Source organism: Strix uralensis, chromosome 6, assembly GCF_047716275.1.
Source record: "Strix uralensis isolate ZFMK-TIS-50842 chromosome 6, bStrUra1, whole genome shotgun sequence".
Lineage (NCBI taxonomy): Eukaryota > Metazoa > Chordata > Aves > Strigiformes > Strigidae > Strix > Strix uralensis.
This window is the reverse complement of record NC_133977.1, coordinates 41,183,872-41,207,466: the sequence shown is the minus strand read 5'-3', so window position 1 is coordinate 41,207,466 and position 23,595 is coordinate 41,183,872. Positions and strand designations below refer to the sequence as shown.

Sequence of the window (23,595 nt, the reverse complement as noted above, 5' to 3'; positions counted from 1 at the left end):
TACTATTCTTACCATTTTATGACTAAAAAGTAACCCACAGATAGAATATGGTGTGCTCCTTTAGATTAATAACAGTAATTTATTACTTAAAGTTTAAAAATATTTCAGAGTGAATAAACAGAAATCAAGACATTTCTGATTAAGGTACAAGTACTATTCCTAATTCACGTGAAAAGGCTGATTTTAATTAGCGTTCCACTTGCACCTTTTGTTTGTTTATGCGAATACATATCCTATTTCCACTGCATGTAGAATTACTCTGTTCCTTTTGCAGCAGCAGTACGTTCATTAATCTTAACCACTTTTTACAGTTTGGTTGCTGATGTTGTGGTGTTCAACTCTGCTTTTAATATGGAATCGTTTCTTACATCCATTGGAAAATTTATGAAGCTGATTCCTGACCACAGACCTAAGGATTTGGAAAAAATAATCAGACCAAAGTGCCAAGTTCTTTATTTTCCAGTCAGGTTTCCTGATGTGAGCAGGTCAGTACATTTTCCACGTCATAAATTGCCTCCAGCCTGTCAAAACTCTCTATTTATGGTGACATTCTAACTAATCAGCTAAAGCATCGTTAATGAAAGAGTTTGATAATATGCAAATCCCCTAATTGATAAATGTATTTCAATAATCAGAGGCTATTCAGGCAGCGTCTGATCTGGCGAGCTTGTCCTTAGTGTGTGTCGTACAAACTTGCATTGTTCAGGATGAGTGATTTCCCACTTGTTTTAGTTATTTCCCACTTGTTTTTGTCTTTAAGGAGTTGCCCGCTTCTCAGCTCTGTATATATTTGTACAGGGGAGGTCAAGGAGGAGAAAGAAATGCTAGAGAACAGTAAAAGTGATAAGCCTGTAGTCAAGAAGCTATATTTCCCTCGGTGTGTTGCAGTGGGATTTTATTCCCTCCTCCCTCCCCTACCTCATCTTTTATTGCTTTCCAGGTAGGCGAAAAGCATCCCAGTAGCAGGGAGCAGACTTGCAGATGTTGGCATTAGCTGTAGCAGTAGTTGCTCTTCAGTCTTCCTCGGTTACTCTGAAGGACGTTTTTTATTACCCTCGTTTCAGAGCCCGTCTTGAAATTAGCGGTGGGTTATGTGGCTCAAAGGGAACATTCGCTAGATCCTTTTCACTTTTGATTAAACCTGGCACAATTGTTTTTCCTGTTATAAGGGACTCTTCTCCCACCGAACAGGAACTTTGCTTCAATGGGACCGGCACTAAATAGAGTATGATTCTGCAGTTTGATTATACTCTTAAAACCAACACGATTCTGGGTACATTTTTTTGCTGAAATGAGGATGGAAAGCACTGTAATGACTCTGCGAGAGTATGGCTTTTGATCTGATAGTAAGTTCTGGCCACACTTGAGATCTTTGTCCCTGGCCAGCTTGTACTAACAGTTATTTCAAAGGCTAAATATCTGTTTGGGGTAGTTTGGCATAGAGAGATTTTTAGTATAGGAGCTAAGGTTGTGCACTCTGTTGACATTCACCCTGCAGGGTTTGCATTTCAGTATCTTGGATGACTTTATATTCTAAAGTGCTGATGCAAATTGTTTAGAAGTCAACGTCCAAAGTTAAGTGTTTAAACCTATGTTTTTGGCAAGTGGGTTAAAATCCTCCAGTGTTCCTTAGGGACTTGGCTGCCTGGATGGAGGTGGAGGTCAGTACCTATATATCTCTGAGCATCTACTATTGCTTCAATAGAGATCATGTGTTTCAAGAGCAAGGGAACGCTATGGATGCTCAGCATATTTGATATTGAGCCATTTTAAAAGGGTCTCGTGGTTTTGGCATACCTTAGGAAATCATGTCGCCCAGGCCTAGTTTTGGAGATGAAGTTGTGATAACCCTGTCTCATATATTAAATCAGCTCTTTTGGACTTGTCAGCCCTGGCAAATGGGGTCAAACGAGACCTGACAAATTAGTCTGAAGTCATACATACAGTGATCATTTGTCCAAAGCAGAAGGTGATTAGGTGGGCAAAATCATTAGACTGCTACCCAAACTGGTAAAGGAGGAAGATCTCGCATCTTACTGTGTGCTCTTCTTAATGTCTTGCTCTTGTGTTAAATCTCATCTCACAGAGCAGGACAGCTTTCATGTTTTTATTGTGCTTGTTGCACTCGAAATTGTATCAAAAAGATATTTTCATCAGTGATGGACAAAATGAAGATGTTCATAGACAACTGTGTGACTGTAAAACTTTCTCAGCAGGGTAACTAAAAACACAGATTGATATCAGCTCTGTTGTTTCTAATATGTATTTACTTCAACATTTAACTCTGGATGCAAGATCTGGGTTTCTTTAGACAAAGCCCAATATCATCACAGGAAAAAAAAGCAGAAGAAAGGACTGCTTCTGCATAACTCTGAAGTTCGTTGGGTTTTGACCTTCAGCTGCAGCCAATATTTACTATTTCTTTACAAGATTATGTTTTAAATAACGTTGAATGCACCTGTGGCAATTGAATGCTGTTTTTTAATTTAGACTGTATTAGTATAGCAACTGAATGGAGATTGAGGAGAAAAAGGTTGAGAAAAATTGTGGCCAAGCTAAAATTTATAAAGCAAGCTCTTAGCCCAGAGTGTTTTTCAAGTTATTTTCAAATGGTAATTTGCTTTATCCAAACCAAACTCATACAGTGTAAGTAAGTGATTATTTGCATGACTGACAATCATTTCAGTGCCTGCAGTCTTTTTAAAATGCATAATTTTGCTGAGATGTTGGGAAAATATTTAAAAATTCTGAAGGCAAAATAACCAGGGTGACTTTTTTTTTCCTTTGACCTCTTTTATTTTGAGTGTGAATGTCTCAGGGTGTGTTTGTGTCTTAAACGTAATCTTGATTTGGATTTAGGAGAGGGCTGACCTAAGAACTCATCCTCATGCATGTGATGGTGATCTTTTTAAGATTATTTTAGATTAATACTGCAATTCTAGGGCAAAATAAAATATATCTGACCCTTGACCAAAACCAGTGCAATAAAGGAGCCTATCCCATGAGTTAATCCTGTAACGTATCCACCTTTTAATACAATTACTGTCGGTGATGGGTGCACAAGCTAGCACAAGCAGCATAGTAAATGATCACTTAAGAGTGAAGGTATAATGATGAAGGATACCCTAGGAAATACTTGTGGATACTACTAGAGGTACCATTATACATATGTGTAATGTGTATTTAAGTACTTCAGATGCTTATCTGATCACTGCTTTTCTACTTTTGAGGGGAAGCTATCAATGCTTTTTTTATAAAGATTCTTCTTTTTAATAAATACTTGTCATAAGGGCATGTATTGGTGTTCCCAGAGCAAACCACCAGACTGTGGTCCGTATCTGACAATGAGAACAGATGAAAGGATTTGAGGATTTAGCAGAATAAGAAATTTACTGGCCTAATCCTCCTGTTTTCTGGTTCTGACGATGACTAGCTTCCATATTGTATCCTGTGATGCCACAGCTACTCTGTATATACTTATCCTCTCTCACTGCTGACTTGGAATTCTCCTCTTCATAAATTCTGATGAAGTATATTATGTAGAAATACATATCGGAGTACATTTAAGCTTGGAGACAAATAAAACTCCAGGTTAAGGCTGTCACTTCACAGTGCGTAGGTATTGTAAGGGATGTAGCCCAGTAGCTGATCTTATGCGCCATATGTGCTGCCTATCAGACTGAGGTTTTATAACACAGTGAATTAAATGCGTCATAGTTCCCACTTACATTGTCATTGGCTTAATTTCGGTATATTTTCTATTGTAATGTAAATAAAATCATAAATTTTTATTTCTATTTTTTCTATACAATCAATAGAGTCTGTTTTGATATAATCTGTTTCCACTTTTGCACTGGAAAACTAAGGTCTAGGAAGAAAATGCCATTTCTGCTGCTGTTGTCTTTGGTACTCGCATCTCCATATGCCAGCAGACCCTGCTGGAACTCCTCTGCAAGGTCTTTGTTGATATTTTGTATGAATTCTCTCAGCCCATCTGCATCCATACTGTCTGTGGCAGTCGGCAAAGCGGGGTCAGACTAGGTACTCCTTGGAATTCATTTCAATGAGAATTGTAATATAGATTTTGGTTATTATTCCTATTCCTCAGATTGTAGTATATCCTTATTATTATCACAATGTGGTGGAAAAGGAAGATGTTTTTATAAGCAAGAATGAAATAAAGTTCCTAAGAGCTCAAAATGCACATTGGACTAAGGTGGAATAATATAAAAGAAACATGAGAGGATGAGGATTACAGCAGAAAATAAAAATAGCTTCTTTTTAAGTGGAACTTGTTAGCGAGTATCTTGTACTGTCTGTGTTACACGTTCTGAAGTAGAATTAAAGATTTTAGACTGTTGTTTCTTCATTTGCTTTTACAACTTAGTACAGTTAACAGGACATTTTCAACCATTTGATTTTATGTTTTTTTAGTTATAGTGTAAGAGAGGCAGAATTTGCCAATTTAGAGAGTACTTTAGGGCCAGTCAAGGGAGTTCCTGACTAAAGCAGAAGTTTTTAAAAGATGCTGACAGTATCTCTTGTACAGAAATGTGACTGTCACGTGTAGGGGAGCCTGTTTCGGGGAAATAAAACATAAAAAAATCGCATCGCTTGCACCAGGCTTGCAGGGCTGAACTTCAGACCTCTGTTTAGATAACTAAGAGGCTCCCCCTTCCTCTGTAATCCTAACACTATACAATAGCTTTCCTGTGCTGGAAAAATACAGATGTCAACAAGCAAGGAGAGACTTGAATCCACAAGAGCCCAAAGCTATAGATGGGCTCTAGGGACGTGTCTACGTTGAACAGAGCGATGCTCAGCAGCAGTACCCAAGTGAGCTCTAGTGAACTGTCTTGCATATGAGAAGCAGTATACCTTAGAAGAGCAGTTTTTGGCTAATTAGCCTTCCAGTGAAATAGCATTTATTAGGTTAGGTGGAGTACTATGCTAATGACAGTGATTCTGGTACTGAGGCTAGCTACTGCCTTTGGTGGTGGCTCAGGCGTCTCCATGGTGCGCTGTGCTCTCTCTGGTAGGCATAGCCTCCCTGCCACCACGGTTTATGGGTAGTTAGCATAATTAGAAAATGCCAATAGACTGCTCCTACCTTGGGGCTTGCTGCTGAAGAACTGGGTGATGGAAATTACTCCCCTGCATGTCTTTCCTCCTCACCTGCCGCAAGCAGGTTTTGAGGGTTGGTGTTGGCACGCTAAGAGTTATGCAATGAGCATGAGGGATGCTCTCAAGATCTGGGACACAGATTGAGAGGAAAGTGAAGTACTGGCTTAAAAGGGGCATAAAATGGGGTCTTTCAGTTCTGGAGCCTTGGGCGGTGGGTCGGTTACCTTCTGCATCTCCGGTATAAGTGCTAACTGCAGGTAGCTGCACCTACAGCAAGGGGTTGGGAGGTTGAATGAAAGGTGTCTCAAGCACCCTTGTTCAGTGGTGCTTTCTTACACGATACTTCCTTCCACATGTGCAGCCACTGGGGAGGTTGGGGATGATGCAAGAGTTTCCATTCTCTCTGTGGATCACGGAAGAGTAGCTGTTGCCCCAGCCTGGTCTTTCAGGCAGAACGCTCCTGTTTTCCCCCCAAAATGTCTCCTGAACTCTCCAGCAGCAGCAGACCGAGAATGCCCTCCTAGAGGAGAGCCCGGCTGAACAGGCTGCTGGGAGGTATTCATTTTGCAAAACTTTCTGAAAACTAATTTCTTTTTATCTATTCAGGGACAAAAGTAGTTTTACTGACTCCCTTTTATCTGTCGTATAGGTATTCCACTAAACGCTATCATAATAACCATTTAGTCTCGCAATAGCTCACAAGGATACTTAAGCAGAATTCTCTGTACAACCTAGTTTTTTATTATGTTGGGTACTGCTCATGTTGCATACAACACATTCCCATAAAACTTGCATTTTGTATTTACAGAGAAATTTCTCTGGAGAGTTAAGGTCTTGTAAAACATTCTTGTTCTACAGCATGAACGAATTATTATACTCTGGGGCATTAAAAGTGAAGTGTACTGAAGAAAAGAATTTTTTCATTAAAATGCAGTTTATATTGATAAAACAGATTACTAGCATTTGATGAAATGTGAAACTTGGATCTACCCATATCGCTAAATCGCCAGTAGGTTTATTTTGGCAAGAAGAATAGTATGTAATGTATATCAGGACCAATCATTATACAGTACCTGTTAGTTTTGTATTAGATTAAATTGTCTTTTGCTAAAGTACTTGGAAAAAAACCTACTATATCTGTATCTTGAAGTAGCAGAATGTGGTAACCAAGAATATTAGAAAATAAAAGCTGTCGTGTTATCAGTTTTGGCACAGTCATTTATCAATCAGTATTTTAAACATTGACAAGTGGTAATTTAATAGGGAATGACCCTGTTGGCAGGAAGTTCTAATGACAGATGATGCAAACTCATTTATCACTATGGGGCTGTGCTGGCTTCTTACCTTTCTCAGTATCACAGCTCATATTTTCCAAGTCTGGGATGTGAGAAGCCACAAAGGGCAAAACCTGTGGCACTGAGCCTATAACCACTCCCATCTAATCTGATTAACCCCTTAGCTGCAAATTTCTCTGCACTGTAGCTGGTAAGCTCTAAAAGTTCTCAGACTGATTTAAATACCATTTGATTTTTAAGTAGGATTTGCCGTAATACTTGTAAGCACTTCCCATAGTCAGTTTTTTAGAAATGTTCAAGTTGTGTCACTTTGAATACAAAGTTGAGACACGCTGGTACTTGGCTTTCAAAAACAAACCACATTCTAATAATTAATAGCACATTTCATTAGCAGGCATTAAAAATATTACATGCAGTGCCCTATACAATGGGCAGCTATTATTATTATTATCATTACTACTCGAGAAGGAAATTGATGCATTCAGAGGTTTAATTGATTCGTGCATATTCATGTGGGAAGTCAGTGGTAGAGTCACGACTGGACTGGATTATTATGCACTTCCATGCATAATAATGTCTCGGCAACTTGTAAAGAGAATAGACTACCTTGCTGTAATAACTGTGGGCATTTGAAGTTGAGGGATGTCATGGGAGAGGAGACAAAAATGACACCTTCATCAGCAACTGGTATGGATGGAGCTTTTAATTCTTCTGGGATTAGTCTCTCTGTAATACAATAATTCAACTGTACTTACTCAGAATAAAACCAATAATATTTTTTTACTTTAATTTTCCACAATAACAAAAGTTTTCATTGATTTGATACGATTTTTTGTTAGCTTTTTTAAAGCATAATAAATGCAAACCCTGCTTTGGGCTTTCTCCATCTTCCTGCCTCAGTTCTCCCTCTGTTCTTTCTTGTTTCCTTTCACAGCAGAGTCTTTCTCCTCAAGGCTGGCATCTGGTTAAATATCATCCCCATACAGGATGATTCACACATGAAATGCTTTCAGAGTTTGCATCAAATTGTTGTAATAAGAATCAGTGAAGTTTAAATTTTAATTGGTTAAAATTGTCATGGCAGACTTAAAGTAAAGCTGGGTTTTGGTTGGTTTTTTTTTCTATTCAAAGTGCAAAAGGCTATTGATTAATGGTAGGATCCTACAAAGTGCTAAATACCCTCATTTTCACTGCAGTCATTGGGAGCGGAGGGCGCTCGGCGTGGGTACAACATTAACATGGATGGAAAGAGGTGGCACACAAAGCTAAATGCTGGCTATCGAGCGGTGTGGCTGTGTCCAATTCAGTTCCAATCCATGTGAAGGTACAGACTTAAATCCTTCGCATGTGTGAAAGATGTTTTTTATAGACAAGGCTTTCCCTGCTGAGTTTTCCTTTTCAAAATACTGCCCCTCAACGTTTGAACAATTCCATATTTTTTATTATGACATTCATGAATATTACATAGAAGTGGAGGTGGATTTTTTTGTTTTTCTTTAAAGTGATTTCATGCTTACAGAATTGTAACAGAGAGGGAAGCAGTCGTGTTGGGCATATTATTTCTTAGTTGCTAGATGAGGCAATGACAGAAACTTATTGCTTAAATATTCCGGGCATTCGTTGTTGTAATATAACGGAAAAGAAAGTAGGTGATGTGCTAAAAATGCAGAAGAGATAAGGAATAGGAAGGGATGTCAGAGTTTTTAGAGATTCTTCACTGAGAATACAAAATGTTTTCAGAAATTGTTTTTAGGAGAATGAGGGAATATCTGTTACCGGTCGTGGGGGAATGGCAGTACCTTTAGAAAAAAGCCATGCTTCATCCTGAATGCAGTATTAGTTTGGGGGGGGGGGGGGGGGGGGGAACCCGAAACAGCCAAAATCCAAAAAAGCAGAACCTTTTAAAAGAGTGGTGGAATAGATAGCCTTGCAAATCATTATTAACTGTGAAACTAAAACTTTTAAGTGGGTTGGATCTGCTTTGAGCACTGTTGTGTGCTAGATTGCAGACAACCAATTCAAGTTAAAGTCAGAGGTACCGTTAGATGGAAATGTCAGTGGAGAAGATACTAAGATGTTCTATAGGAATTTCAGAGAATAAAGAAAAAGAGAACAAAATTACACGATGGAATACATGAAATCGCAGTTTTAAGTTTGAAGAGGAAACATAACTCTCCAGTCCTGTGGAGATGACCTTTATGTAATGTACAAGAACAACTTAATACAGATGTTTTATTTATACATAACCAAATGGGATGAAGTTAAATGATTTTTAATTTTGCCAAATCACAGATAATTTCTTTATTGTGCAAGGAGCGTTTTAATCTGTTTAGGTTTTTACTTTTTTTGCTGTTGCATTTGCAAATATTTAATATTTTATATTTTGGACATTCCCCCTGCTCAGTTGTGACTCCCAGATGAAATAATCCTCCTCTTCTTCCCTTTAAATAATTCAAATAGCATACATTTAAAAATGTGAAAATCCCAATGTAAACGTACCAGAAGTGCTTTTAAGGTAGGAGGCTGTTCAACTTTACTATTGAAAAGATGCGTGTCTAAATAGTAATGAGGGTTCATCAGAGTTTTGGGCTTATGAGAACCAAGTAGTTGGGATGCTAGTTGAAGAGCTATGGGAGATCCAGGTCCAGGAACGCTTTCTCAGCTTCTTTTCCTCAAGCATGTACGGGAAAAGATCTTTGGATTGGATTGCCTTTTTTAGCAATGCTAAAAAGCATTTTGTGTGTTGAGAAATCTGTATTTGCAGCAGAGAGGTTTTGGATATTGTATAACAAGATATTATTATGTTCAGTCTATTTTTCACGCAGTGCTATAGGCACTAACAATAGCCAGGAAGAATGAATTAGATACTAAGTTGAATCAGCCAACCTGTGATTAATTTTAGAGTAGATTCCTCATAAAACTGTGGCAGTTTCCTGTAAGATGGCTCCTAAGTAGCACTCAGGTGAGGCCTGCAGAAAATTAAAGACTGTCTTTGGCCTACCGTATGTATTTCCTGCCCTCCTTACAACCAAGGGACTCATCAGCAGACCACATTGTCTCTATTTCTGTTAATGTCCAATTAGCTGTGAGACTAACGATATGTAATGTCTCACCATCATGCCAGAGCCCTCATCTTTCCACTTGTCCTCCCTTGTCAGCTCTTTTCAGTTTACTACTGACTAGAAACCACAGGTGTCTTAGTGCTGGTTCTGCACCAGTTGAAGAGACTCTGATTTAATTTCTCCAGGGTGGCTTTGATTTTAGGCATGTTCCCCTCTCTATGCCAGAATACTCATCATGGATGCTCTGCGACAGGGTTACGTGTCTTCATTTCTATGACTTTGCATCTCAAAAAAAACCTCCCAAAGCTGCTCACAGCCATGTTCTCTTCTAAAGCCTCTAAGCATTTTTCATCTCCAGCTGATGGTTCTCTTAGATGTTAAATAGAGAAGCAAGCAGGTCTTCCTTCCCTTGGTCACTTTTGTGCTAAATAGTGGACCAGTCTATATGGCCATGGAGGTAAATACAAAATGTAAAGAACACGCAGACATGTAGTCATCTTGGAGATGCACCAAACAGCAGTATAGCTGCACCAGACCAAATGAAAAAAAGCTTATGTGATCCTTGTATGCAATAGAAAAGATATTTTCTAAATATACAGACTGGTGTGTCTGTGAAAAGCACAGAAAAATTGAATGTTGTTCTGGTCACCCATGCTCAAGAATGATTAATTTAAACTGTGAAACAGGTATAGAGAATGGCTGCTAGGATGATTAGGAGAATCTGTATTATAAGAGCAGATTAAAAGAGTATGGTTCACTTGTCCTAGCAAAATAAAGGTTGAGAAGGGGATATATGTTAATCTTTATAAATACAGTCAGAGGATAAATGCCATGAAAGAGGAGGAATTATTTAAGTTTCAGGATAATCCTTACAACATCCACTAGGTATAAATTGGTCATTACTAAATGACTCAGATGGGAAATGAAAAAAAAAAAGGGTGTGTGTAGGGAGGTTGTTTGTTTAGGTTTTCAGTTGTTTTTTATTTTTTTTTTTTTCCTGAGAAGCATTTAGTTTTGAAATGGCTGTTGAAACACTATTGAAATGTAAGAGGAATTTGATAAATTCATAGAATAGTTGATTAAACAATACAGGAGTAGTGCCAGGCAGTTTCCATAGATGTTTGCTGTGATGATATCCCCAAACTGAAGGTGAAAAGAGATGGGCTCTGCAATGGTCACATCTTGACTTCAATCCTGAGACCTGAACTGGTCCGCAAAAGAGATCACATATTTCTGTTGACTGTAAAAGACACAATGAAAGACCAGTCTGTTCTGTGTACTGTTGTGCTGGTTTTGGCTGGGGTAGAGTTAATTTTCTTCGTAGTAGCTAATGTGGGGCTGTGTTTTAGATTTGTGCTGGAAACAGTGTTGAAAGTCACTGTTAGGTGAGATGAAGCCTGGCTTTCCTGGAGATGGCTGAGCACCTGCCTGCCATGGGAAGTGGTGAATGAATTCCTTGTTTTCCTTTGCTTGCATGCGCGGCTTTTGCTGTACCTATTAAATGGCCTTCATCTCAACTCAGAGTTTTCTCGCTTTTACCCTTCTGACTCTCTTCCCTCATCCCACCAGGGGAGAGTGAGCGAGTGGCTGCGTGGGGCTTAGTCGTGAGCTGACATTAAACCTCGACGACTGTGTGCAGTGTTTGTCTTGTATTTAATTAATCAGGTGTGTCATAGATGAGCAGCATCCTGCAAGGTACGTCGTCCACATATGTTCAACCTCTCACCATATTTGGGATCAGGAGCAATCTTCATTAGCCAGACTCATAATGACCGTGGTGGGAACGGAAAAAAAATAGAAGAATGTTTTTCCCTCTATGTACTGGGATCATCTGGACATTTTAGTGCTTATGAAGAAAGCCACGTCGTGGCCAGTGTGTTTGGTCCCTCCTCTCCTCTTCTTTTGACTCACGGGATTTCTTGGGGCATCAGTCTTGCCCTTTGTTGTTTTGTGGGAGCCTGAGCATCCCTCAGAAGACAACACAAACTGAAGTGACCCAAGGGTTGACAACCGCAGTGCTTGGGGGAAGGATTAGGTGATACGTGCTTCAACAAGAACCATCTTCAGGCAAAGTGTTTGAGTATCATGGCTTTGTGAGCATCCTTCTCGATTTTTGCCTCAGTTTACTTTTGCTCACTGAAGCATTTGGTTAAAATTTCTTCTGTTGAGCTCATTGGAGTCAGAATGAGTTTATTTTAACTTTCTTATTTTGATGAGTCTGTATGGCTCTTTCATATTCATCCTTGTGTAGAGTAGTTTAATACTAAAATTGCCTCAATCTGCGCTAGAAGCAAATGAATCACAGAAAGAACTTTTTATGCAGTAATTCCTTTCAGTGACTGAAATTTTATCTGTCCTTCCTCAAACTTCGTTGCAGGTCTTTTGGTTTCAGAGTTCACTTATGTTATCTGCTATCTGATTTTAAATTGCTGATCTTGAATTATGTGACTCTGTGTGGAAAAGAGAGGAATTGATCCTTTTTGGGTGCCTAAACTGTTCCTTTTGTTGCCAATAAAGGAGGGATTATCTGTCAGGATTTCTGATAACCTAGTCACGAAAAAAAAATTTTAAAAATAATAAATAATAATAAAAAAAGCAATAGCAGGTAAAATAATTTTTTTTTTTTTTTTCTTCTAGTGAAACCTTGCATGGTATCCCTAAAGTTGCCCAATATTTTTGACATTGAAACTGTATATCTTTGGTTCTGAAAGCAGCTGAGCTCTTTTCAGAGGTACTCGGTGCTGAACTTGTCGGTTCATCTATACGTTAGCGACTTATTATTCTGCGAGCATCACTTCATTTGGGCTAGCAATAAGTCCTGTTCAGTCATTGTGCTGCAGAGGAATGTTTAAAGCTGCAATGTGCATTGGAGTCTGTTTGTTTGCAGCAGATGATTTGCCTAAGCTTTGATGCGCAGTCACTTTCTGACATTTGTGTATTTCAGCAGTGAACAATGTAAACTCATTTTCTGAGCACTTTGATTACTTGCACATAGCAGTGCCCATGGCATGTGACAGAGAAGAGCACTCTATCCACTAATCAGATAGATATGCTTCAAGCGTATTTACACAAAATAATGAAAACAGCTGTTAGATACCTTTAAACTTGAGTGTGTTTTGTTATTAATCTACTAGCCCGTACACATGACACTATAATTCTTCGCTCACTCAAGTTGCCTTTAATGACACAGTAATAAAACGGAGAGGGATGAAAGTAATGGAATTGTAGAATGTAATGCCTCAATTGTTCTACAGTGTCTTCCTTTTTGCCAAAATAAACCACAATTAGGTCCATATGGTGTTTTGAAGTTTTCAAGCAATGACCCTAATAAAAAGTAATGAATTTCTGACAAAAGAAAGCATGGTGCTCTTTTAAGCAGATATCTTCGCTATTGATCTAGTTATGATTGCAGACTGATATGCTAATAGAAGAAGAAAGGTTCAACGTGCCTGGTACAAGCACTTTCATTTGTGGTTTATTTTATTCTTATGAAATTCAGATTGAAAAGGTAGAAACATGTTGTAATCCATCAGTTATGACTCCCTTTTAAAAGACCTACTATAAAGAAAACAAATGGATTTTTCTTGAGAAAAATGGAGTTTGGAAAGCATTTGTTAACTTGAAATTTCAAAAGCAAATGTTAACTAGGAGGATGCCTCACAGTGATGAAGATGCTTTGTTTGCATATATGAAATTTGACTTGAGCATTTTATTGCCTTCAGAGGTCTAAGCTCTGTTACTTACTTTTCTTTTAACCTTTTCATGGGGGAATTGGATTGATACTTCTGTTCATCTAGAAAATCAAACTATCCATGGGAGCAGTTGTTAGGTAAGTACAGATACTCAAACGCAATGACTAGGGAGGACGTGCAGCTCATCCTCCTATATAGTACATAGCTGTGGGCAACCATTAAAAAAGTATGGTGTGGCAGTGTTATTCTAATGCAGTAATAATGATGCCTGAAGTATGGGTAATGTGGTCTTTAATAAAGAGAGGAGAAGGCAGGTTTTGGAAACAGATACCAGGAGAAGGAGGAAATAAATAGCTGATTTGATGAACCTTCACTGTTAGCGGTTGTTGAATGACTGTTCGTTCCCCATACACGCGGTCCTAAATGACTGAATTGAAAAGCATCTGCTGGGTAATGTATATTGTTGGCATTCTTTTACTCCAAGTAGTGTAGTTAATGTTGAGCAAGGCCTATAATCTTGCAGCAGGAAACTATTCAGAGCATCCTTTGAAGAAAATCTACCTTGTCCACCTTTGATTGCCACTAGAAACTGTCTCTTAAGTGGCTCCTTCCCTGGTAAATTAGGGGTCCACTTATTTAATGGGTTAATTACTCTGTTGCCTGTTCTCTTAACTACTGAGCTGCCTTTCAAACCTCCTGCTCTAGTCTCTAGTACTGCACCTTTAGAAAATAACCTAACTTTGGCCTCAACAACCCTTTCTATTTTGCATTTATGTTTGCCACCTTCCACGTTAGTAATTTCTCCACCTCTTTCTGTATCACATACTTGTGTGTGGTTAATTTATTCATCTTAATAGAAAAGAGTCTTGTTCTTGGGTAGAACTTTATCTTTGACAATGTATCTTATAAGCAAGGTAAATGAATTGCTATTTATTCCAACACTTTTCTTCATTCTGAAAATAGATACTTTTTTCCAATTTCTCACCTTCTTGTACTGGATGCCTCAATGAGATGTGAATGTTCAATTTGTTGGATTGCAGTCATGTTTAATAACAACTGACTGGTGTTTAGGAACTGGGGCTTGCCTTCTGGAGGAGGGCGTGGGCTGCGGGAGAAACTAATCTCACTTCAGGTTGTAAGATTTGGATTATTTCTGTTACTGTTGTTAAGAGGAACATAAAAGTGAAAAGCCCCACCTTACTTCCTGTAATTAAAATACGTTTAAACTGATTTTTCTTGCATCAATTTTCAGTATTAAAACTTTAAGAAATAGTCTTATGCTGTGTAATACAGTGTCAAATTTTAGACTGGTTTTAAATTATATTAAACAAATCTATCAAGCACAGGTAGCCTAGAAGATGAATGTGTTTAAAATATGCCAGTTTCTATAGCCAGTTGTAGATGACAGATGTTGGGCTTTTCAGGAAAACTGAGCAAGTTCTCCTAAGAAGCTGGATGAAAGCAACACTGTTTGGTGTGACTCCTCATGCACCACTCATGCTTTGGTGCTTGCATTAAACTTCCCTCCTGTAGCATAAATAATAACCAGTATGTTGAAATATTTTTAATACTGCAAAAGGGTCTTAAAGCTCAGAAAAAACATGGGAGCCTTCAAATGCTTAACTGAGTCCCTTAGCCCCTGGTTTTATTCATTAAAATATAAGGACCTAATTCTGCAAGGTTGTACTCCCTTGAGAAGTGTAAGTACAATCAGGAGACTTTAGAAATTCTGTCTTTTTATAAAACTCGGTTGAAATTATTTGAGATTTCTAGGTACTTTGAAGTTCTTGGTACACCTGCAAAGGCTTCTATAAACTTACCTTAGAACCTTTTGAAATCTGAAGTTTAAACCGTTTGTGGTGTCCCAGGTTTTGGCCGTTAGTCCGGAAAAGCGATCACTCTGGCCACTGCCAATTGTGTATTTATTTGATAAAAGTATCCCAAATATTCTCATTCCTGTGTTACTAGTACTTTCACTTGCATTGTGGTAGCACCTGGTACATCCTGTCATCTTCCGACAGATGAAAATAATGCAATCAGTATTAAGAAGCATTAGCACCCCAAAAAGAGAATAATAAAAGGTTTCTGATGTTCAGTATAACTGTGCTTGAGTACGTATGGACAGTTCTATAGATGACTAACTACAGTCATGTAGACTTTCTCAGTCTGCATGTGAGTTTGCAAGACTAGCTCCTTAAGGAACAGCAATTATTATTACAGAGCTGTTATTAGTAGGCCAAATTACTGCATTATAGATCTCATGTAAAATCAGGTTTTGACGAAGGGAACACAATTTTCAATCCTTCATGTAAAACCCAAAAGTTTTCTATTTTTTAATCTGCTGACATATATTTAGAGAGATGTACTGTGACTTTTATATTTAATTTCATCTTTTTTTTTAGTACTTTCAAGCTCCTTCAAGAACAATGTCCATTACAGTGTAATGATCAGAGATGGTGATTTTTAGCAGTAGATTGAGGGGACAAGTTTAAGAAAACATTTATTGTACTTTGTTTTGGAAACACAAGCTAGTTGTAGAGGTTACGTTCAAAATAGCAGGAACTAGTAAGGCAGCATTTTAGTAAATTGGGATATAAACAAACATCTGTTGCAGGAATGTAGAAATGACATCATAAAGAATGTATGCAAAAACTTAATTGAAAAAGAATGATGCAGAATTGCAGCATGACTTTAAGTCTAAATTGATTTTTGCCTTCAGAGTGAAAGTGGGATTTTTGTGCAACATTCCAATACTATAAAGTATTTAAAATGTAATGTCCTATTAATGTACCTAAAATGTAGACTCTGGGTCACCCAATAAGAATAGTAGTTACAGTAATACAGTATATGTAATATGCAATTATCTTGACAATAGTTTTATTTTTTCAACAATTTTGTCATAAAAGAGCAGTAAGATACAATGAATTTGATTCATTTTGTGTGTGTGAATCATTTAATAGGCCATTACATCTACTATATTAGACTCCATTCTCCTTTCAGAGCTTTTCATTATAAGGCTGTCTTTAATGGAAAGAAGTTTAACCTTCCCTCCCAGATAGATTGAACCCCATAACAGTGTAAACATTCTCATTATAAAATAAAATCCCCTTCCCCAAGGGCAGCACTATAATTATGTTGCAGAGTGTTGTACAAATGTTTCTCTTAAAAAATGTTGTCTCATTCTTGTCCTCAAGTTTTTATCATTTTCATTTATGAAGACAATCAATAATACTTTTAAATTGTAATTTAATAAAATAAATATGATCTGATTATTTTTTAATTTTTTGAAGTTATTTTAATCAAGTTTGAGACGAAGTCATCAGTAAAATTGCTGTTGATTTATAAATAGGATAATTAGAGGCTTTCCTCCTAAGTACTGTTCACTGGCATTGTGGCTGTTTTTATTGCCTAGTCAAACCTCTTCATTCAATTTTAAAATTGCCTTTTGAATGAACTGTGCTATGAGCTTGCCAAATAGTGTCACCATTAATACCTTACCTCCTCTATTTCATTGTCCAGTCTGTAAATGCACAATAAATTGTTTGATAAGGAGGTCAATGAGGTTGTACTAGTTTTTAAGTGAGTTATGGCCAAACGTTTCAGATTATGTCACACTCTTATTGTAGCGCTGTGCTTAAAAGGTGGTGATACAGTACGTGGTAGATCATTTGGTATGGTTGCTCCAGGACTAGACACAAATCAAGGAAAGCAGGTTCTCCACTGAGCTTTATGTAGAGAACAGATGAAAAAAATGCACTTTATTAATCCAATTTACAGTTCTGTAGTGTGCCCCAGTCTAATTAGGAAAACTCTCAGTAGCAGGTACACACCACGTGCTCCACGAGCATGGGTTAGGGCAAAGATGTTTGCAGGCAGGAGAGTATTTCACTGATTTGGCTGTGCAAAGCTGCAGTAGTATTCCTGGAAGGTCCTGAAGTTTCTCCTGCCAGCGTGCTGGATGATCATATCTCAGGAGTTATTTGGTGGGAATTGGGTTTTTTCTGTACGTATAACTGATTTTGGAGAACCGTGCCGGATGGGTGTCCCCATTCCAGCAGTTTCCTGTACTGATGCATCACCTTCACGCAGCCCTTCTCTACTTTGAGAGCTCCTCCACGGACGAGGCTGTGGCTTCCATCCAGGCACGTCTTCCCCCCGCGCGCAGCGCGCGAGCGGTTTTGAAATAGAAACGTAAAAGGCGAAAGTAAGAAACTTTGTGCTTGTTGAGTCTAAAAGAAAGTCTGTTTGTGTGTGTCTCTCCCTTTGTAACAGAAGGAATGTTTCTTATGTTTCTGTCTTCAGACAGTTGGCACACATTTCATCTCAGCAGCTGCTTTCTCTTAAAGTGCAGTAGAGTGTAGGACTGTAGTGACACTAGCATTAATACTTCACATTCTGCTATCATATGCTGTCACTGTGAAATATGGATCTAGGTTACATGTGTTTGCAGACTTTGTACTGCTGAATTATGAAAGCTGACTCCGTTGGAGGATTGTGTTGTATTCAGAGACTGTGAACTGAACAATAAATGAATGCAGGCAGAGACTTGCAGTCATAAGCAGTATCCTCCTTTTCGGCCTAATTGAGACAATAGCTTTAAAATGTAGAATTGCCAAATACAACTTCATTGTTGACTTAGGTAAATATATTTAGCAGGCATCTAAATATGTCTCTTGTGGGCACCTTTTAGTTGTTGTTCTCAACATTGTTTAAATACTATATTTAAATCCCGTTCTTTTGAGTGGTATGAATTACTGCAGATGAATAAAATTTATTACAAAAAGTACCACTGCTGTGTGACAGAATAAAATATTTGGAACACTTAGTTATTTTGTTATCAAGAATTAGTGTGCAAATAGCTCTGCAATTTTTTTACATGTCTGGATGGCTATAAGAGGGGTGAGGAGCTGCGCTTCTCTTATTTCTGAAGGTATAAAGTTAATGCAGACGTACATATCAGCTAAGATGTCAGGAATCACAGGGGTTGGACGGTAATGCAGGATGCCCGTGCATTGCACGTGGGTGCACAGGGGCCCTGCTGAAGTCACCTGGGGCTCTGTCAGCACATCATGCAGGAGCTGTGGCAGTGGGAACTAAATATCTGGAAATATTTTGAAATGAATGCTCAGCATAACAAGATACTGGGGCATCTGCAAGCATATCATGTACATCGTGTACACACTTTTGTTTGTGCTGAAAATGTTCATCAGCGTATTGGTTAAAGTCAGATTTGCTTGGTGCCTGAAGTTTTGCCAGTAAATTATTTTCTTTCTTAAAACAGCAGTCTTTAGGTATCCCCATAATTCCAGTGATGTGCTATGACTGTACACCAGCAATTAAGCTTGCAGTTGATTTTCTGTGTGCAGCCACTGAAGATCAGGAAGCAAGCCTAGGTGCAGAAAGCTGGCATCCAGTGTAGAACCCTCCATTCATTTTCATTTTTTACCCTTGAATATCAGCATGTATAAAAGGACAGAGTGAATAAACAACACATACACATTTTGGTAGTGTTAGGTTGCTGATAAATGGCCTTGAAACCACACCTCTGTAGGAGCTTCCAGCTGGCAGGAAACCATAATCAGCATCCTTACCATGAACGGTCTGATGCTCAGAATAATGTTAGAGCTGCTGTGGACAGCATGAAAAGAAATGTTTGGTCTTACTGAACTTGTCTGTATATTTTGGTGCTTAGCATGCATGGGTTTCTATCATATATATACGGAATTTTATGTGAAGTGGTTGCTGTCATGACTCTTCCCGTGTTAATTTTGATGTTTCTTTTGTATCTGATGCTTAAGTGGGAAGGTGGGGTTGCATCCTTTCTAAGCAGTGCTGTTCCTGTGCATCAGGGCTTCCCACAACAACCTTTTCTACTGTCATCTCATTCCATGACTTATTTTAAAATGCATCCAGGTTCATGTTAAGTTTAAATATGCTCATCAAGAATTGTCCTAGACTAGAAACCATGCACTTCTAATTTTGTACTCTAACAGCACATTGTTCGGTTGATTGTAAAGAGGTGAAATACATAAACAATTTCAACAACAGAATTTAACCTATTAATGAATCATGCTGGAGGTAATATCTCCAGGCTCTCTTAGGGTCCTGGCTATGTGCATAATAAATCAACATGGTGCTATTCAGGTGCTCACTCATTTCCTGCAGCAAGCAGCCGTATCATCAGATTTCTCTTCTTTGCCTGTCTTCCCATAGCCATCAAGTTTTTTATTCTGGGCCACAATATGTAGAAACTTTGCCATAGTGAGGTTCATTTTTTAATATAGAAAAAAGTACTAATAAATTTCAAATTTTCAATCATCTACAGCTGCTTTTCTGTCAAAGTGAAAATCATTTTCTTGATCTTGACCAATCTGTGGCCTTTTCTGGACGAAAAGAATGAGGGTAGTGTGTTGATGTTCTCATAAACAAGACCATTTTGTAGTTCATTGCTTTTATTCATCTTTGTAAAATATTCTCGTATATGTCAAAATGTTTCTTTGGCATGTGACAGTAGAAGCACCAGTAGAAACAGGATGAAAAAGGTAATTTTTCTGAAGTTGTTGGAGTCTCTTTTAATCTATAGAATAGTGAGTAAATCTACTATTAAATTTGTGGAATATTCATCTTGGGTGGAGTATTGCACTGGTTAGAAGGTAGAGTTCATATACTCCTCTAATTGATGTGGTGTAATAGTTAAATTGCATGGTCTTTAGAATACTAATCATAGCAACATTTACCAATAAAACAAAATTGTCACTCTTCTGTGGGAACCATTACAAAAAAGCTACTGCAGCTTGTTGGCATACAAGAAAAAGACCTTTACACTTAAGTTACATTATTTATCACAGCTTTTCAGTGGGGAGAAGCTCTTCTTATTTTAATACACTTACACTGTGTAATTCTGTGCATTTTATAGTATTAATTGGAGAAACCATAAAAGCACGGTGACAACCTGCAACATTTCTCTTGCACCTACCTACTGGTTAGCTGTTACACTGCCAGAGTTTGTTGTAACCTATGGCTTTAGTCACCAGCCTTACAATAGGGCAGCGCCGAGGATGAGGAGATGCTGTAAATCATACAGAGTTCTGGCTGAGGGTGGAGAGAAGCAGCAATAACAAAGGGTAACGCAAGGGGATGAATGAGGAATTGAGTGAGATTGAAGTCTCTGGAACTGTGAATGTTGATGGGGACGGGTCCTCAGAGCTGCCTACATGCTGGCATCATTAATTGCAATATATGCTACAAATATACCACGAGACAGCAATATAGAGTTGGGGTGTAGGAAATAAGAGCTTGGCTTGTGATAGAAACCAACAAGGCTGTTTGAACGTGACTGTGAAAAGGTGTGATTGTGGATTCTTCTACCTTTGAGATACTCTGGCAGTTTAAGATTTACACCTCTGCTGACTGCTTTCCGTTCCTGACCCCTCGCAGGGTGATGGGCCTCCCATGTGTGACTGGGAGCCACTCGTCTTCATAAAGACTCAGAAACGTAAAGATCCTCAATCCCTTTTACCGTCAGCAGGATCCTCAGAGCTAATCTAGCATGCAGTTTGTCAGAAGTTACTGTGTAATGCCCCAGAGACACGATGAGCAAAGTTCTCAAGCCCCAAAGGACTGAACTATGAAACCACATTTCCAAATAGATTAAAAGTGCTTGTCATTGGCTGATTTGCCATGAAAGGCTGAACAGAAGTCTTTTACATGTGTGTGCTCATGCATGCATATGTGCACACACACACACACTTGAACTTGTAGGAACCCAGTGCACTCAGTTGTGTTATTTACTAATAATCAAGATTTTAACATTTCAAACAGGACCTATTTCTGGAGCAGTGTAAGCCAAACATTGAATTTCTGAGACACTCTTATAGTTTATTGTGTCCTTTTTCCCCTCATTAGGGTCTTGTTGTTGTGGGAAAAGGTCCAACACAATCTCAAATGTGTAGGCTTTTGGGATAATGCAGAAGAATTGAGCCATGCTGTCTGAGTCAGTACCTAAGTCACTTATTTAGACAGGTTTAGCAGCAAAGTGTGTAAAAAGAAAGGAATCCCTCCGTTATTCCCCTGTTGCCCCTCTGTTACACCAGTTCACAAGGCAGCGACATATGTGGTATTTTGTGCCTTCCACAGGAATCCTAGCCAAAAGATTTATTAAAAACAAAACCAGGGACCCCCACACAGACATTTTTCAACCCGTGTTGATGCTCCTATGCCAGGATCCTGCTAGGTCAGTCTCAAAAAGGCAGTCATCTTTGGCCGGCACGTGTTCTGGTCCTACTGCAGATTACGCCTGCTGTTAGATCAAATGGCACAGCTTCAAACCGGGGCGGTCACAAAGTGAGTCAGAATTGCATTTTCTCATTTAAAGCCAGCAGGATATCCCATCATGCCTACCTTTTAATTAGATGATACTCTGATCACCATTCCCATTCATTAATGATCAATACTCCCTTTTCAAGTCACAGATGTATTTAGTCATCAAATAAAGGTTCGTATTATGGGCACTGCTGTGTCCAGCAAGGATTTATTTTTTTAACTTTTTAAAATATAACCAGAAAACGTGACAATTATAATGCAGACCTCAAGGCCCTTTCCAGCACAACTGCGGTAAGTACATTAAGCATATGAAAGTGTTTTAACTATGACATGGATTCTTTAATTCTGAAAAATAGGCATCTGATTCTGATAGAGACTCCATTTTATTGACAAAGCCAAACAACTGAGGAGATGCCTACTTTGTGAATTGCCTTAGTTGGGTAGCAAGTATGCCATAAATCTTGTAACCAAAATAACGGTATAATATTGAGCTGAATACAGAGATTTTTCTGTCTCACTTTTTTATACAGCTCAGAGAACTTTCTTTCCTTATGACTGTAATCTGTTCCCTGTAACGTAGTCTGGCGCAGAAAGCATAGACATCAATGTTTCTAAATGGTTTGTTTGATCAACCATGCCTAATGGTTTGTGGACCAGATCTTCAGCTGGCTTAAAGGGCTGCAGTTCCGTGGAATGCAATTACTGCAATTTATATCATCTGAGAATCTGATTTCTTCTTCCAGCCATATAGACTTGATCGAACAGTATCCATAGACTTAAAAATTGCAAATTTATTTCTCAATCTTTGCAATGCCACATATTGATGTCAGCAATATCATAGAAATAATCAAAGACAATTTTTCCCCCTCAGTAATTTGAAAGAAAACTGGTGAATGACAGACGTACAGGATAGTTTCAGAAGTAATGTTGAAACTTAACTTTAGTGAATGGCAAGTATGACAAATGTGCAGTTATTATCTATTTAATTAAATGGTTCATAAGAGTCAAAGTGTTTAAATACATCATAAAATACAGGAGGTCAGAATCTTAAGAAACCTAGTAATTTAAATCAGTATTAAATAATAGGTAAATGAGGGTCTTCTTTTAAGGCACTCAGTCAAAACTTCCAGGAGGATCATATCTCAAACATGAAAGAAGACTTGAAAAAGAGCCAGCAGAATTTTTTTTTTTTTTTTCCACAAGGGCTGTGATTTCCGTTGCCCTATGATACATAAAGGAAACGTGGAAAAAAATTTGGGGGTTTGTGATATTTGTTTCTGCTTCATATTTTCTCTACTTTTTTAATCTTAAAGGCTGTGAAATGTTTAGGCAATTCCCACCCAAACACACGCACACAGAAGACCAGCGTGTGTTAAAGCATGTTCATTTTCATCTCTTACAGTATACTATAGGGGGTTACTGAGGTAAAGAGGAAAATCTTTCATCTGACTTGTTGTTATTTAGTAGCTGGACAAGATCAACATTGGTTAATAAACGAAAACCAATGAAAACCTCACCCAAAGAGCAGCTTTGCACTCAGTTGCTCAGTTTTCACATTCTTTTTCCTTGTGATGATGTGATCATTTCACTCCAGTTCTCCAGCCACCATGCAGTCTCCTAGGACAGACAAGACCTGAATTTCTAATGTGAAGAAGGATGATACAAGCATGATATACATTATAGAAGAGGGAAGAAACCCCAAAACCTTAGTTGATTTTTAATTTTCTATGCACCTTTAACTTTTAAAAGAAAGCATTGACCATTGACAGATTAGAGTTTTAAATATAAGCTGTGTGGATGTGTTGCTTTTAGATATTTAGATTATTGTCTTTGTAGCATTGCAAATTCTGTTCCTCAGTGAGATGCTGCTGCATTTCTTTTGATTTTCTTATATGTTGATGTGTGATTTACCTCTGGAACTATATTTGGAGGTGGAATGCCACTCTGTCCTTGTAGTAAAATGGTGTCTGAGGTTTTAAATATATATGTAAACTGCTATCTGCATTATCACAAGAAGAACATTTCATAACCGGGTGTATCAAAACTGGTTATAGAAAATTTCAGTGGTTAAATACTCAGAGAATGATCAAGAATAATGAC

The 23,595-nt window shown here is 38.2% G+C and overlaps 1 protein-coding gene across 18 annotated transcripts in view; it reads left to right on the top strand.

Moving 5' to 3' along the window:
- The window catches only part of GTDC1 (glycosyltransferase like domain containing 1), a 213,501-nt gene that overhangs the window by 96,893 nt on the left and 93,013 nt on the right, over nt 1-23,595 (top strand). For 17 of the 18 annotated variants that reach the window (XR_012629533.1, XR_012629532.1, XM_074873803.1 and 14 more), the window contains one exon: nt 312-485. The exons of the other annotated variant lie outside the window; for it this stretch is intronic. Coding sequence is in view for 15 of the 17 variants with exons in the window: in XM_074873803.1 (XP_074729904.1) it covers nt 312-485 (174 nt within the window). In the remaining 2 variants the exon portion in view is untranslated. The remainder of the gene's footprint in view (nt 1-311; nt 486-23,595) is intronic. 18 annotated transcript variants of the gene reach the window in all.